This window comes from Haliotis rubra, unplaced genomic scaffold, assembly GCF_003918875.1.
Source record: "Haliotis rubra isolate DU_JTF1 unplaced genomic scaffold, ASM391887v1 Scf377, whole genome shotgun sequence".
NCBI classification, from domain to species: domain Eukaryota; kingdom Metazoa; phylum Mollusca; class Gastropoda; order Lepetellida; family Haliotidae; genus Haliotis; species Haliotis rubra.
Genome location: NW_025767054.1, coordinates 119,738 through 137,300, shown reverse-complemented (window position 1 = coordinate 137,300; position 17,563 = coordinate 119,738). Strand labels below are relative to the sequence as shown.

The 17,563-nt window shown below is 43.2% G+C and overlaps 1 protein-coding gene across 1 annotated transcript; it reads right to left on the bottom strand.

Annotated features, from left to right (window-relative positions):
- Positions 1-2,970: 2,970 nt before the first annotated feature.
- On the bottom strand, positions 2,971-13,973 carry LOC124286156. The gene is made up of 4 exons (XM_046722504.1): positions 13,721-13,973; positions 5,710-5,883; positions 4,252-4,376; positions 2,971-3,218 (listed from the first exon to the last, which is right to left on the bottom strand). Exons 1-4 carry the CDS (start codon positions 13,879-13,881, stop codon positions 3,148-3,150), a joined length of 531 nt encoding a protein of 176 aa, XP_046578460.1. The 5' UTR covers positions 13,882-13,973; the 3' UTR covers positions 2,971-3,147.
- Positions 13,974-17,563: the final 3,590 nt, after the last annotated feature.

The following is a 17,563-nucleotide window of genomic DNA, read 5'->3' as shown; positions in this document are numbered from 1 at the left end:
TAAACCACTCAGAATGAAGACAATGGGAGCATATAAAAAATCAAATTAAACATAGACGGGCCTTGATTCATGCGACAAGGTTCTCCTAACAATCACATATGTGACACGAACCTGTACTGTAACATAGCTCTGTCGATAGTATGATCCATGATATTATGATCAGCGGGTAGATAACCGCATCATTTGCAACTAGATTGGCAAAGTCAATATGGGCTATCATAACATTATTTTGATTATTGAACAAAATCTCCAAAGAATAGCTAAACCCCATATTCTCCATTCAATACCTTCGCACACCTCTGTTTTATAAAATATACAACATGAAATTTTCATGAAGTGTTTACCGTCGTACCTGGAGTATTTACGATAACTTTCCGACATTTCTGCGGCTGATTTATGGGTAAAACGTTTCTGAATACAAATATATATCACCAGTAATATGTTTTTTGGACCCCGAGTTTTTCTTTCTGGAGTAAGCAAAGCAATACAAAGCAGCTGTGGATAATAAATCCCTCAACAGTTATAGTCAAGATTAAGATAAGCACTTTGATCTAGGGACCCATAATTTGAAAATCTGTCTGCGTGAATTTGTTTAAGATGTTGCTCCCCTGAAAAGTTGTTTGTATGACATACTGGGTACATCGAAAAAAGATGCGTTGTTTAAAAGTCCGGTTCCTCCCTTCAGATTTTTTTTGTTTTGTTTTGAAGCAACCAAATGTCCATTTGTAACATATGTTATATTTGGGATTACACTTTCTTTGTAAAGTACAGATTCTAGTACTTTTGTTGGATTGAGTCCCATCCGGGATTCGAACCCACATCCTCCGAGTCCGGCACCTAATCGCGAGCACACAATGTCCAAGCATCTGGTTAAGTCGTTTAGTGAGTTCTTGTTTTCGGTACAGAATGTTTTGAAGATTTCCAGACAGGTGGAATTAAGTGATTGTCAACTGATAGCTGATAGTCTATTGAAACATGACAAAACTGATCCCCCTTTCAGTTTACTTCCAGCAAACCATCTTGACCTAATGCTTTTCCAAATCGCGAATCATCCACAGTCATATCAAGAACATATGAAACAAAATGTATGGTTAATTTCACATAGTACCTTTCTTATACAATTCCCACAAGCGTTGTTATCCGTGTCGTGTGAATTCGTCTCGGTATCCTGGCAGGGCGCTCTCACGACAACTCGATGCAATGGAAACAAATTTTGGGAGTTGCCTCCCTTTGGTAAATGTTTTGTCTATATACTAATGGGAGCCAAGGGATTCGATCGCAACGAGTGCAAGAAACGAATCGGGATGAAGTGTCCAGACTCCTGTTTCACAACAGGTTCGTATCCCTACGTCAGGAATAGTCTCTGAACTGGTGGAATTGACACACGAAATGCCACTAACAACAGCAAAACTGGCGTACATTGAGTCAAGCCCACTTGCTTTTAAAGAGTCCCTGGATCGTTCTGTCCAGACTGGATTATTTACAGAATGGAATATAGCTGGAATATTGCTGAGAGCGTCGTAAATTTAAACTCACTCCCTCACTGCTTTTAAAGAAGGGACATCATTTATACAAGTAGGGGCCATAAACGTATAAGCTAATTTGGAATTCACGGACTTACGAGAAATATATAGAGCCAAGTTTGATCTATTTTGTTTGTTGATCGCCTCCGTGGTGTAGTGGTTAGAGCATCCGCCCGGAGAGCGGAAGGTCGCGGGTTCGATCCCCGACCGCGTCATACCAAAAGACGTTAAAATATGGTACTTGTTGGTCCCTGCCTGGCGCTCGGCATTAATGGGTGTAACAAGGACTGGTCGGCTCGGAGTCAGTATAATGTGTCTGAGTGGGTTATTCATGCTTCACTGCGGCATGGTATCTCAGTGGGCTAGCACGATAAAACCAGCTTAAGTCCGGGCTAGTACAAGCAGCCGCACGTACACATACACACGCATGCATGCACGTCGTCATATGAGCGAAATATTCTCAAGCACGACGTTAAACCCAATTTCACCTCACGATCTTTTGTTTGTTCGTGTAGTTATATGATATGACTCTTTTGAAGACTATTGTTTAGATATACCGCAGGCTATGGTTATTTCTTGGGTAATGTTATCACCTTCCATATAGGGGCTAGCGGCAATACGTCCCGGTTCATGCCACTTAAACGAGTTACCATAATAAACTTCAGTTTGATTGTTGATTGATTGATTGAGTGAGTGAGTGAGTGAATTTAGTTTTACGCCACTTTTAGCAATATTCCAGCAATATCACGTTGGGGGATACAAGAGATGGTCTTCACACATTGTACCCATGTGGGGAATCGAACCGGGGTCTTCGTCGTGACGAGCGAACGCATTAACCACTAGGCTACCACACCGCCCAGAATTCAGTTTTAACGCACCATGATCAAGTCACACAAAGGTTCGTTTCTTGCAGGTAAACATTCGTGTGATTTTATTGTGTTGGTACACCTCCGTGGTATAGTGGAGAGAGTGTCTGTCCAGAGGGCAAAAGGCCGGGGTTCGATCCCGGCCGCGTCATAAGCAAAACCCGTTAGACGGTGGTACTTGTTGTTCCCCTGGCATGGAGGGGATAACACGAGGACAGGTTGGCACGGAGTCAAAATACTGTATCTGTGGTGCATGTTAAAACTACAGCATTGTATCTCAATGTGCCATCACTATCTAACCAGCATTATAGCGACTAGTACAAGGATCCGCATACAGAGTGAGTGAGTTTGGTTTTACGCCGCTTTCAGCAATATTCCAGCAATATCACGTCCGGGGACACTAGTAAAGGGCTTCAGACATTGCACCCATGTGGGAACTCGAACCCGGGTCTTTGGCGTGACGAGCGAACGCTTTAACCACTTGGCTACCCCACGGCCCCTCTGCATACAGACATGGCTTTAAGGGTAATCAGCAACAATGGCTGGCAGTGGATATATAATTAACAACAATAACCACGTGGTTGTGCGCCTTTAAATGAAGGAAACTTTTATTGTATATTGTAAAAATATAATCCATTGTACATAGGTGGTTGTATATTGTTTTAAAAAGTGTTGAAAAAAAACGTGTATGTGATCTTGGGACTGAAAATGTCCCAACTCTCTTGAATATTTATCACAGGTTCATACAGACTGTAGATTTAATGGTCTGCGCTCTGCGTGAAGTTGAAGATGACGGTCTCCTGATGCTGGGGGATGTGGCTGCTTACACCTGGAACAAGAACATACAGATCTTATATCTCGATAGTGTCAAACTACACAGCCACCAGGCTACTGTAACCTGTAAAACTACACTCACACCTGCTGTTATAACCCGGAAAATCAGCAGTGAGTTTGTTTGTACATGTTATCGTTTTGATTATACCGAGTAAACAAGGAGATATATATGGTGTGATGTGGTGATGTGTGGTCCTGTGCGAAGAGCTCATGTCACAAATCAGTTGAAGTTAAGCAAGGTCGAGCGTGGAGAGCTGTTCGATGGGTGACCGTGTTTGGCGGCTTGACTCCTGAGTGTTTCTAGGACTACAGTCCTGCCCCACAACGAAGCACATGTGATGCATGTGGTTTCACCTTAGGCAAGTGAGTTTGTTCAAAATTGCCTCTGTTAACCCAGCAGAAAATGGGTACCCGGTGAGATAAGTCATGTGACTATTAACCTTCTAGTGCCTAACAGACAGCCTGGGTTAATATCATCACACAGGGGTAATAATCATGTGACTATTAACCAGCGCCTGGGTTATCCGGGGTAAAATAATCACACCCAGCAGAAAATGGGTACCCGGTGAGATAAGTCATGTGACTATTAACCTTCTAGTGCTTAACAGGCAGCTTGGGTTATCCGGGGTAATAATAATCACACCCAGCAGAAAATGGGTACCCGGTGAGATAAGTCATGTGACTATTCTAGCGCTTAACAGGCAGCCTATCCGGGGTAATAATAATCACACCCAGCAGAAAATGGGTACCCGGTGAGATAAGTCATGTGAGATTAACTTGGGGCAGCCTTATCCGGGGTAATAATAATCACACCCAGCAGAAAATGAGTACCCGGTAGATAAGTCAGATTTAACATTCTAGAACAGACAGCGTCCAGTGAGCAACTAGTCAGATGGATACTAGGCGCTATATAAATGAATTATTATTATCATGAGCTGAACATAGCCGCAGGGAATGTATACACTAATTCAACCTTCCTAGTGTATTTCCCGGCACCCACTACCCATGGTTTGATAGAGACTCCTTACCTTCGTTGAGCATCGCCATGTCCTGATCTATGATTTGCCACCACGTCTTGTTGAGATTGTAGTTGGACGTCAGGCCATTGATGGTTTCCACAAGAAAGCCGTACGCTCCGTACTTCCCAGCAAACCTACATCATTCCAACAGTTTGTATAAAAACAGGGTAATACGGATTATTTCCTTTCTTCGACACTGAAATGCATTGAGAGAATAAAGAGTATTACAATACCTTATAGCTGTGTATAAACCAACAGCTTTTAAAATTATTGTCCTAGTTTGTTAATGAAACTGACTACACTTACTGCAATTCATATACGTCAGGTTCCTATATTTCTGTCCATATCCAGATTTTGTTACTTCTAGGAGCAATATTTAAGAGTGAAACAGCATTGGTCGCCATATCTGTGCGAATGTTCCCGTTCCTATTGTGGAGACCCGAGAAGATCCGGGAAAGAATTGATCCTCAGTAACCCTTGCTTGTCGTGACAGGCGACTAACGGGATCGGGTTGTCAGACTCGCTGACTTGGTTGACACATGTCATCGTATCCCAATTGCGTAGTTCGATGTTCATGCATGCTGTGGATCACTGGATTGTCTGGTCCTGACTCGATTATTTACAGACCACCGCCATATAGCTGGAATATTGCTGAGTGCGGCGTAAAACTAAACTCACTCACTCCTAGTGTGGAACGAGTGACCCGGTAGTAAAAAGCCACCAATGATAGTGCAGAGTTGTGTCCCTTGGACTGACGAGCACCAACTGTGTGGTGTCGATTACTGGTTGTTTTGTGAGCATCATGCACGTCAAGATATCCCCATAAATATAAACGACCTGAGTCTTTATTGAGATTTCAATCCATAAGATGACAGGCCCTGACATAAGATAGCAGCATATACTTCAAAAGTGGATTTGACCAAACATATAGACAACGTTATCAAAGACTGAAAATGGTTACCGAAAAAACTACAAACTGTAGGCCCAAAACGCGATGATATAGTATGATGACCTGATACACGCAATGATCAAATATCTTTGAACAACCATTCAGTTGATGTCTTTCAGTGGCATTTAGAAGTTGTACATTGATGTCCAAGATATTTTTATGGATTAAACTTCTTTTTTAATTTCTCTCACGACGTCATAGTCCTAACTGCCAGTTCACCTGATGAAGGGACCTGGAATGGTCTCGAAACGTCGTGAGAGAAATTAAAAAAGAAGTTTAATCCATAAAAATATCTTGGACAACCATTCAGTTGTTTAAGATTAAGCAACCATCAAAGATGGGTATAAATTTCTTTATTTGGGCAATTTACAAAACTGAAATACATGTACTATTCTAGCCGCCATTCAAACCAACGCACTCTCTTGCTCAAATCCAAATTGAAAGGGCAACAAAAAGTGGTAAGTGTTGCACATGTTTACAATATATTGTGACTTATACATATTACATCAAACGTTTACCTGAATTCCGTTTGCTTTTTCGCTGCCTTCTCCATGAAGAAGATGAGCACTTGTTGTCTCATGCCGAACAATTCAATGGTATGATTGAAGAAGGGTTTCACTATGAAGTTCTGTATGGTGATTGCAACATCGATCTCGGGACCACAGACCCCACATGGCGTCATGTAGACGTTCCTGAAACAGGCATGGGTGAACTCATCTTATCTTTGCGGAAAACACAAACGTATGAAGATTTTAATTGGCTTTTTTTGTAGTTGAGAGAACATAAAAGCACATTTTTTCTGCTTAACAACATTTCCGTACACATGAGAGAAGAGGCTTAAGCGATGGTTCTGACATTGGATAAACGTTGAAAGGACAAGAAAAGTTGGTAACCAGTTGAAGAGGCAAGGATTAGACAAGAAACATTGGTAACCAGATGAAGAGGTGATGGGTAGACAAGAGACTTTGGGAAAGCCGATGAAGCGTCAAGAGATAGGCGCTCTACAAATGTATTGTTATCATTAACCAGGTGAAGTGGCATGTTAACCTATGGAATGCACTAGAGTGTAAACATTGTTAACCTGATAAAGGGCAAGATATGGCTAAAAATATAACGTGTTAACCTGGAGATATCCACGAGACTTTGTTAACCAAATGAAGGGGAGCTAGGTAGCCACTGAACAATCATGTTATCCTGTGGAAAACGTTAGAGGAATCTATGCAACGTTGTTAACCCGAGGTAGGGATGGGAAGTAGTCACGAAGCATAGACCTGATGAAGATGTAAGGGGTTGTCACGAAACGGAAGGGAGATAATCACGAAGCATAGACCTGATGAAGATGTAAGGGGTTGTCACGAAACGGAAGGGAGATAGTCACGAAGCATAGACCTGATGAAGATGTAAGGGGTTGTCACGAAACGGAAGGGAGGTAGTCACGGAGCATAGACCTGATGAAGATGTAAGGGGTTGTCACGAAACGGAAGGGAGATAGTCACGGAGCATAGACCTGATGAAGATGTAAGGGGTTACCATGAAACGGAAGGGAGATAGTCAGGAAGCATAGACCCGATGAAGATGTAAGGGGTTACCACGAAACGGAAGGGAGATAGTCACGGAGCATAGACCTGATGAAGATGTAAGGGGTTACCATGAAACGGAAGGGAGATAGTCACGAAGCATAGACCTGATGAAGATGTAAGGGGTTGCCACAAAACGGAAGGGAGATAGTCAGGAAGCATAGACCTGATGAAGATGTAAGGGGTTACCACGAAACGGAAGGGAGATAGTCACGGAGCATAGACCTGATGAAGATGTAAGGGGTTGTCACGAAACGGAAGGGAGATAGTCACGAAGCATAGACCTGATGAAGATGTAAGGGGTTACCACGAAACGGAAGGGAGGTAGTCACGGAGCATAGACCTGATGAAGATGTAAGGGGTTGTCACGAAACGGAAGGGAGATAGTCACGAAGCATAGACCTGATGAAGATGTAAGGGGTTACCATGAAACGGAAGGGAGATAGTCACGAAGCATAGACCTGATGAAGATGTAAGGGGTTGCCACAAAACGGAAGGGAGATAGTCACGAAGCATAGACCTGATGAAGATGTAAGGGGTTACCACGAAACGGAAGGGAGATAGTCACGAAGCATAGACCTGATGAAGATGTAAGGGGTTGATATGAAACGGAAGGGAGATAGTCACGAAGCATAGACCTGATGAAGATGTAAGGGGTTGCCACAAAACGGAAGGGAGATAGTCACGAAGCATAGACCTGATGAAGATGTAAGGGGTTGCCACGAAACGGAAGGGAGATAGTCACGAAGCATAGACCTGATGAAGATGTAAGGGGTTGCCACGAAACGGAAGGGAGATAGTCACGAAGCATAGACCTGATGAAGATGTACGGAGCATAGGGGATTGCCACAAAACGGAAGGGAGATAGTCACGAAGCATAGACCTGATGAAGATGTAAGGGGTTGCCACGAAACGGAAGGGAGATAGTCACGAAGCATAGACCTGATGAAGATGTAAGGGGTTGATATGAAACGGAAGGGAGATAGTCACGAAGCATAGACCTGATGAAGATGTAAGGGGTTGATACGAGAAACGGAAGGGAGATAGTCACGAAGCATAGACCTGATGAAGATGTAAGGGTTTACCACGAAGGAAGAAGGAGATAGTCACGGAGCATAGACCTGATGAAGATGTAAGGGTTGATATGAAACGGAAGGAGAGATAGTCACGAAGCATAGACCTGATGAAGATGTAAGGGGGTTGATATGAAACGGAAGGGAGATAGGAAGCATAGATAGAAGATGAAGCATAGACCTGGAAGGAGACAGTGAAGATGAAGATGTAAAGGGTTGATATGAAACGGAAGGGAGATAGTCACGGAAGCATAGACCTGATGAAGATGTAAGGGGTTGATATGAAACGGAAGGGAGATAGTCAGGAAGCATAGACCTGATGAAGATGTAAGGGGTTGATATGAAACGGAAGGGAGATAGTCACGAAGCATAGACCTGATGAAGATGTAAGGGGTTGATATGAAACGGAAGGGAGATAGTCACGAAGCATAGACCTGATGAAGATGTAAGGGGTTGATATGAAACGGAAGGGAGATAGTCACGAAGCATAGACCTGATGAAGATGTAAGGGGTTGACACGAAACGGAAGGGAGATAGTCAGGAAGCATAGACCTGATGAAGATGTAAGGGGTTGATATGAAACGGAAGGGAGATAGTCACGAAGCATAGACCTGATGAAGATGTAAGGGGTTGATACAGAAACGGAAGGGAGATAGTCACGAAGCATAGACCTGATGAAGATGTAAGGGGTTGATACGAAACGGAAGGGAGATAGTCACGAAGCATAGACCTGATGAAGATGTAAGGGGTTGATATGAAACGGAAGGGAGATAGTCACGAAGCATAGACCTGATGAAGATGTAAAGGGGTTGATATGAAACGGAAGGGAGATAGTCACGAAGCATAGACCTGATGAAGATGTAAGGGGTTGATATGAAACGGAAGGGAGATAGTCACGAAGCATAGACCTGATGAAGATGTAAGGGGTTGATATGAAACGGAAGGGAGATAGTCACGAAGCATAGACCTGATGAAGATGTAAGGGTTGACACGATGAAACGGAAGGAGATAGTCACGGAAGCATAGACCTGATGAAGATGTAAGGGGTTGCCACAAAACGGAAGGGAGATAGTCACGAAGCATAGACCTGATGAAGATGTAAGGGGTTGCCACGAAACGGAAGGGAGATAGTCACGAAGCATAGACCTGATGAAGATGTAAGGGGTTGCCACGAAACGGAAGGGAGATAGTCACGAAGCATAGACCTGATGAAGATGTAAGGGGTTGCCACAAAACGGAAGGGAGATAGTCACGAAGCATAGACCTGATGAAGATGTAAGGGTTGATATGAAACGGAAGGGAGATAGTCACACGAAGCATAGACCTGATGAAGATGTAAGGGTTGATATGAAACGGAAGGAGATAGTCACGAAGCATAGACCTGATGAAGATGTAAGGGGTTGCCACAAAACGGAAGGGAGATAGTCACGAAGCATAGACCTGATGAAGATGTAAGGGGTTGACAAAGACGAAACGGAAGGGAGATAGTCACGGAAGCATAGACCTGATGAAGATGTAAGGGTTGATATGCACGAAACGGAAGGGAGATAGTCACGAAGCATAGACCTGATGAAGATGTAAGGGGTTGATATGAAACGGAAGGGAGAGATAGTCACGGAGCATAGACCTGATGAAGATGTAAGGGTTGATGACGAAACGGAAGGGAGATAGTCACGAAGCATAGACCTGATGAAGATGTAAGGGGTTGATATGAAACGGAAGGGAGATAGTCACGAAGCATAGACCTGATGAAGATGTAAGGGTTGATGACAATGAAACGAAGGGGGAGATAGTCACGAAGCATAGACCTGATGAAGATGTAAGGGGTTACCACGAAACGGAAGGGAGATAGTCACGAAGCATAGACCTGATGAAGATGTAAGGGTTGCCATGAAACGGAAGGAGATAGTCACGAAGCATAGACCTGATGAAGATGTAAGGGGTTGATACGAAACGGAAGGGAGATAGTCACGAAGCATAGACCTGATGAAGATGTAAGGGGTTGATATGAAACGGAAGGATGAGATAGTCACGAAGCATAGACCTGATGAAGATGTAAGGGGTTGCCACAAACGGAAGGGAGATAGTCACGGAAGCATAGACCTGATGAAGATGTAAGGGGTTGCCACAGAACGGAAGGGAGATAGTCACGAAGCATAGACCTGATGAAGATGTAAGGGGTTGCCACGAAACGGAAGGGAGATAGTCACGAAGCATAGACCTGATGAAGATGTAAGGGGTTGACCACAGAAACGGAAGGGAGATAGTCACGAAGCATAGACCTGATGAAGATGTAAGGGGTTACCACGAAACGGAAGGGAGATAGTCACGGAAGCATAGACCTGATGAAGATGTAAGGGTTTACCACGAATGAAACGGAAGGAGATAGTCACGGAGCATAGACCTGATGAAGATGTAAGGGGTTGATATGAAACGGAAGGGAGATAGTCACGAAGCATAGACCTGATGAAGATGTAAGGGGTTGCCACGAAACGGAAGGGAGATAGTCACGAAGCATAGACCTGATGAAGATGTAAGGGGTTGATACGAAACGGAAGGGAGATAGTCACGAAGCATAGACCTGATGAAGATGTAAGGGGTTGATACAAAACGGAAGGGAGATAGTCACGAAGCATAGACCTGATGAAGATGTAAGGGGTTGCCACGAAACGGAAGGGAGATAGTCACGAAGCATAGACCTGATGAAGATGTAAGGGGTTGATACGAAACGGAAGGGAGATAGTCACGAAGCATAGACCTGATGAAGATGTAAGGGGTTGATATGAAACGGAAGGGAGATAGTCACGGAAGCATAGACCTGATGAAGATGTAAAGGGGTTGATATGAAACGGAAGGGAGATAGTCACGAAGCATAGACCTGATGAAGATGTAAGGGTTGTTGACGATTAAAACGGAAGGGAGATAGTCACGGAAGCATAGACCTGATGAAGATGTAAGGGGTTGATATGAAAACGGAAGGGAGATAGTCACGAAGCATAGACCTGATGAAGATGTAAGGGGTTGATATGAAACGGAAGGGAGATAGTCACGAAGCATAGACCTGATGAAGATGTAAGGGGTTGACAAAACGGAAGGAGATAGTCATGACCTGAACGGAAGGGGTTGAGATAGTCACGAAGCATAGACCTGATGAAGATGTAAGGGGTTGATATGAAACGGAAGGGAGATAGTCACGAAGCATAGACCTGATGAAGATGTAAGGGGTTGCCACGAAACGGAAGGGAGATAGTCACGAAGCATAGACCTGATGAAGATGTAAGGGGTTGCCACAAAACGGAAGGGAGATAGTCACGGAAGCATAGACCTGATGAAGATGTAAGGGGTTGCCACGAAACGGAAGGGAGATAGTCACGAAGCATAGACCTGATGAAGATGTAAGGGGTTGATATGAAACGGAAGGGAGATAGTCACGAAGCATAGACCTGATGAAGATGTAAGGGGTTGATATGAAACGGAAGGGAGATAGTCACGGAGCATAGACCTGATGAAGATGTAAGGGGTTGTCACAAAACGGAAGGGAGATAGTCAGGAAGCATAGACCTGATGAAGATGTAAGGGGTTACCACGAAACGGAAGGGAGATAGTCACGAAGCATAGACCTGATGAAGATGTAAGGGGTTGCCACAAAACGGAAGGGAGATAGTCACGAAGCATAGACCTGATGAAGATGTAAGGGGTTGCCACAAAACGGAAGGGAGATAGTCACGAAGCATAGACCTGATGAAGATGATGTAAGGGGTTGACACAAAACGGAAGGGAGATAGTCAGGAAGCATAGACCTGATGAAGATGTAAGGGGTTGACACGAAACGGAAGGGAGATAGTCAGGAAGCATAGACCTGATGAAGATGTAAGGGTTTACCACGAAATGGAAGGGAGATAGTCACGGAACATAGACCTGATGAAGATGTAAGGGGTTGATATAAAACGGTAGGGAGATAGTCACGGAAGCATAGACCTGATGAAGATGTAAGGGGTTGATATGAAACGGAAGGGAGATAGTCACGAAGCATAGACCTGATGAAGATGTAAGGGGTTGATATTAAAACGGAAGGAGATAGTCACGAAGCATAGACCTGATGAAGATGTAAGGGGTTGATACGAAACGGAAGGGAGATAGTCACGAAGCATAGACCTGATGAAGATGTAAGGGGGTTGATATGAAACGGAAGGGAGATAGTCACGAAGCATAGACCTGATGAAGATGTAAGGGGTTGATATGAAACGGAAGGGAGATAGTCAGGAAGCATAGACCTGATGAAGATGTAAGGGGTTGATATGAAACGGAAGGGAGATAGTCAGGAAGCATAGACCTGATGAAGATGTAAGGGGTTGATATTAAACGGAAGGGAGATAGTCAGGAAGCATAGACCTGATGAAGATGTAAGGGGTTGATATGAAACGGAAGGGAGATAGTCACGAAGCATAGACCTGATGAAGATGTAAGGGGTTGATATGAAACGGAAGGGAGATAGTCACGGAGCATAGACCTGATGAAGATGTAAGGGGTTGCCACAAGAAACGGAAGGGAGATAGTCACGGAACATAGACCTGATGAAGATGTAAGGGGTTGATATGGAACGGAAGGGAGATAGTCACGAAGCATAGACCTGATGAAGATGTAAAGGGTTACCACGAAACACAAAAAGGGAGATAGTCATGAAGCATAGACCTGATGAAGATGTAAGGGTTTACCACGAAACGGAAGGGAGATAGTCACGGAGCACAGACCTGATGAAGATGTAAGGGGTTGCTACTAAACGGAAGGGAGATAGTCACGAAGCATAGACCTGATGAAGATGTAAGGTGTTGATATGAAACGTAATTTACTCGATTTCCGAACACATGCTAAACATACTGATGTACAAGTCAGTCACATTTAACTAGAAGAACATCAGTCCAAAACTTCTTTGTTAATATCATTTTACACCTGAAGTTACATCTCACGACGAAAAGACGACGAATAAATATGGTTGAAGTCAAATGTATTGTTTTCTTTGTCTTGCTATAAAGGACATGAAAAAGACAAGAATGTATCGGCATGATGTGAAGTATATATTTGTCTTTGTCACGTGACGCTTGAAACTGACGTTCTTTACATTCCTATTACCTACATTGTATTTCTCACGCAGTTTAAACGTCCTGGTAGTGTGCAGCCAACCATGTCTGTGTACACAGTGGTGTGGTGTTTACATGCATGTACCTCGAGTCACAGTACACACACGATTATATTACATCGTGTTTACAGAAAGGATTGGCATGTCGTTTTTTAAACAAGCATTACAAGGCATCTGCATTATCATTCAACATATATTTAAATATGACTCTCATCCCTCTCCGTCATCTTTAGAAAATGTCGACACTTCCTGGTCTCGGCAGAATCGTGGGTACACTATGGGATCTAACATCATACGCTGATTGCCTCGAAATACGGATAACTCGATTATTCGATATCCCACAGGGCAGGGACCAGGACCGGTTGTATCAAACTTTAATGAAGCATTAACGTGCCATTAACTAATGACGCATTAAGGATTTAATGTATCATTAGGGTTTAATGTCACATTAGTTAATGTCAATATACAATGGCAGCACATTAAAGTTTATGTACGCATATGGCAGTTTAAAGTTTACAAACTCACATGTAATTGCACATACATAAATAATGTTGTTTTGTTCTATTTCAAAATCGCGTTGCGGCGCACATTAATACTACCTTCATAGCATTTAGTAATTAGTACTGCACATGAGTCTAGTATTATTGAATACGACAGTACAATAACTCCAATACTTAACAGACCGCAGAGCCAGCGAATGAAGCATGACCCTGAGTGAGTGATTGGGGAACTTTCATCTTACCCTGTGGTTGTAGACGGAGTTGTGGATCTTGTAATGGTGGAGTTCCCGTTGCTGCCGCTGCCGGTTGTGGTGACATACAGAGTAGCCCCGAGACCGGCAGCTACAAGGATGGACGAAATCACGCCTATCACAATGCCGACGTTGCACTCCGTTTGGGCCATGTTGTAGAGAAGGCTTCACTGGGTCCTGTCGAAACGTTCATGTAACAAACGCAGGTAGGTCAGCCTACCATCTGAGAAGGACCACGTGACTCAATTCTGTTCAAAGGCGGACTATGCATGGCTAGTCATGTGTTATTCTTTCTATTCAGCCGAGGACGCGACCTGAGGTGATGATCGTGCTCAGGGTTCGTGGTAGAGACGGTGTCATTTCTGTTGTAATGCCGAAATACAATGCCGGACACACAAAACATACACCCCTGCAGCTGAACATAAAGTCAACAAGGAAAGGCTATTCCATAGTGATGTTTTTGAATGCACAATGCCATTTAGAAAGTGGTCAAATGTAACACATGTTATTTTTGGGATTACACTTGCTCAGTAAAGTACAGATTCTAGTTCTTTTATTGGGCTGAATCCCATCCGGGATATTTTGAGCACCTAATCGCCAGGACGCAAAGTGACTCTGAGGTTGTGGGTTGGAATCCCGGATGTGACTCAACCCAACAAAAGTACTAGAATCTGTACTTTACTGTGATAGTGTAATCCCAAATATAACATAATGTGACATATTGATGAATTTAATCATACAATTTTTTCTGCCGAGTAACTTTTTGATAACGATTGTAACTTTTTGGTGAAATCAAGTTTTCAAGTTTATATGCTTTCTTTTGCAGTTTGCATAGCCATGACGACACTTGTTACTGTGCCCAGTCAGGTGTGATACCGAGACAGAAAACTGCTAAGGTGTTTTTATACTAAACTGGATGCCCGTGAAGATCCGGGTCTACAGCAACCCATGCTTGTCTTTAGAAGCGACGATCGGGACGATTAGAACGGGATCGGACTGTGAGGCTCGCTGACTTGGTTGACACATGTCATCGTACACATTTCGCGTAGATCGATGCTCATGCTGTTAATCACTGGATTGTCTGGTCCAGACTCGATTATTTACAGACCGCCGCCATATAGCTGGAATATTGCTGAATGTAGCGTTAAACAAACAAACAAACAAACAAACAAATTAGACTGGACATGGATGATCTATTGGCTCTGAAGATGTATCAGAAGCCAAGATGTGTTCCACTACCAGTTTTTCCTTATGTTGACCACTGGTCCGTCAGCACCAAACTTCACGGGTTCCCCAAGATGAAGAACGTCTCCAACCTGCTTCACTCTGTGCTTTCATACTACACAGGCAGACATACGTCTGAAGTGGCCTTAGAGCCAACTTACTTGCTTTAGGTATTACATATTGTTGTTTTTGTGTTGCTTCATGAGAAGGCCCAACGGTGGAACAAATACGCAACTTCTGAGAGTAAAATACACTTAAAAGGCAGTAGACATGGTCCGATAATATTGACAGAAACGAAACAATTATATCAATCACAATTCACATGCAAAGTCAGGGTGGCGATGAAATTTAAATATAAAGTCGTTTTTAGTTTTGGACTGTGCGAGGGAAACGATTTTAACAGTGAGTTGTATGTTATCTTCTAGGCATAAAAGGGTGGATTGGTCACCCAGTCGTCTAAAGCGCTGTATTTCGCATTGCACATTTGCTTCGATTTTGAACGCCAGAAATCTGTGATGATGGGTTCGAATCTCGGTTCGCCGAGATTGTTTTTAGGTTTATATCCACCATGTCCGTCCTCGTGGCTTTCACCGAAGCAGTTAGCGTCTCAATCATTCATCCCTCAGGTCCCCCTTTTAATTAAACTGACAAGCCGACATAACACAGGAATACAGTTGGACACTGCCTAAACCCAACTCACTCACTGAGGACACGGAAACAAACCGATGATCGAATATTAGCATGGGCCTGGTTCTCTTCAACATGTGAATATTTTGTGATTGTTCGTTCAAAGTCGCTTCATCCTTCGCGAGGGGCGATAATGTTGCCTAGCGGTTAAAGCGTTTGTTCGTCACGCCGAAGACCCGGGTCTATTCCCGACATGGGTACAATGTGTTACAATGGTGTCCCCCGCCGTGATATTGCTGGAATATGGCTAAAAGCGGCGTAAAACTAAAACTCACTCATGCATCCTTCGCGAAAGGATGACTTTATTAAAGAAGCTACAGGTATGACACCACGCATAAAATAGGTGGTAAACGGAAGCCAAAATAATGTCGATTGCGAGTGCAATATTGTTTGTTCAAAACCAAGACGTTTAGTGTTACCTAGACTCAAAGAGTCACGTGACGTTGCTGTGAATTCTCATTACGTGACCATCTCCTCTTCACCCTTGACGTACCCGTGAAGGTCCGGGTTAGAATGAATCTTAAGTAACCCATGCTTGTCGTAAGAGGCGACTAACGGGATCGGGTGGTCAGGCTCGCTGACTTGGTTGACACATGTTATCGGTTCTCAGTTGGGCAGATCGATGCTCATGCTGTGGATCACTGGATTGTCTGGTCCAGACTCCATTTTGAACAGGCCGCCGCCGTATAGCTGGAATATTGCTGAGTGCGGCGTAAAACTAAACTCATTCACTCAATAGTCCACTTCGATAACTGGACAAATACTCAATCCAGCCCTCAGTGAGCATTATTAGATTATAAACTGATTATAAGCCTGCATGCTACAGTTATTTATGTCATACTCCCACTATAAGTACATTGTCCACATTTCATACACATGTTCCCAAACACTGTCTAGTTAGTAGTGACAGGTATGGCCTATGTTCACCTTTAATTGCCTGCATTCCAAAGCGATGGTCTCACAGTCATTTCTCCTTGAATGCACGGTTGAGTAGTACACAATTATCTTATGACGAAATCTCAGGAGCGCACTGAATGCAAATGTTCTTAGATATTACGGAAGGGGATGAGAAGTTATCATTTTGTAGACATAACTACAAGTCAGACAGGAAGAGAGACACGCAGACAGGCATTCAGACACTAATTTATGAACGTCTTACCATGCGTGTTCAAGACATATTACAAACCTTTATTACCGTAAAACATACAATAGCAGGAAATTATAAAACATAAAACTCCCATCAAGACTAAATCCTATGCCCTTGCAACAGAGAAATACGAGAAACTGTGGCCATATAAGATTACATGCAGAGAATTGCCTATACAAAATACACCACAGTAAAACGATAGAGCCAGTGTGAAATGAAAGTAGGTGTGTTAACGTTATCATATACTATTGAAGTATTATTGAGAAATACGTATATTTTATGCCTTATATTTGGTGAATGTTATTGTGCATATTCTAAACAGATATGTTTACTTTCATGCGAAAGGGCGGGTGGGGTTGCCTAGTGGTTACTGCGTTCGCTTGTCACGTAGAAGGCCCGGGTTCGATTCCCCATATAGGTACAATGTGTGAAGCCCATTTCTGGTGACCCCCTGCTGGACTATTGCTAAAAGCGGCGTAAACCTAAACTCACTCACTTTCATCCGAAGAAAAGGTATTTTTCATACTACATATAACATAGTCTCTCTTAGTTCTCTAACATTGTATTGTGTACACGTGTATACATTTTAACAGCTTATTTTAATACAGCTTATGATATTCAGCACAATGTGTATCTGACTGTCCGCTGCTACTGCTCATCGGGAGAATGACACAATGTCTGACACAATCTATAATCTTCAATGTACCCCACAAACATATGAGGCACATTTTTCTGTCCCCGCTCGAACCGTTGAACTGTTGGCATTCTAGATTTAC

Coding starts and splice junctions, on each gene's coding strand:
- LOC124286156 (XM_046722504.1), bottom strand. CDS start 13,881: ATGGCCCAAACGGAGTGCAACGTCGGCATTGTGATAGGCGTGATTTCG. Junction 4,377..5,709: donor AAAAAGCAAACGGAATTCAG/GTAAACGTTTGA, acceptor GGAATGATGTAG/GTTTGCTGGGAAGTACGGAG. Junction 3,219..4,251: donor CATGGCGATGCTCAACGAAG/GTAAGGAGTCTC, acceptor TTCTTGTTCCAG/GTGTAAGCAGCCACATCCCC.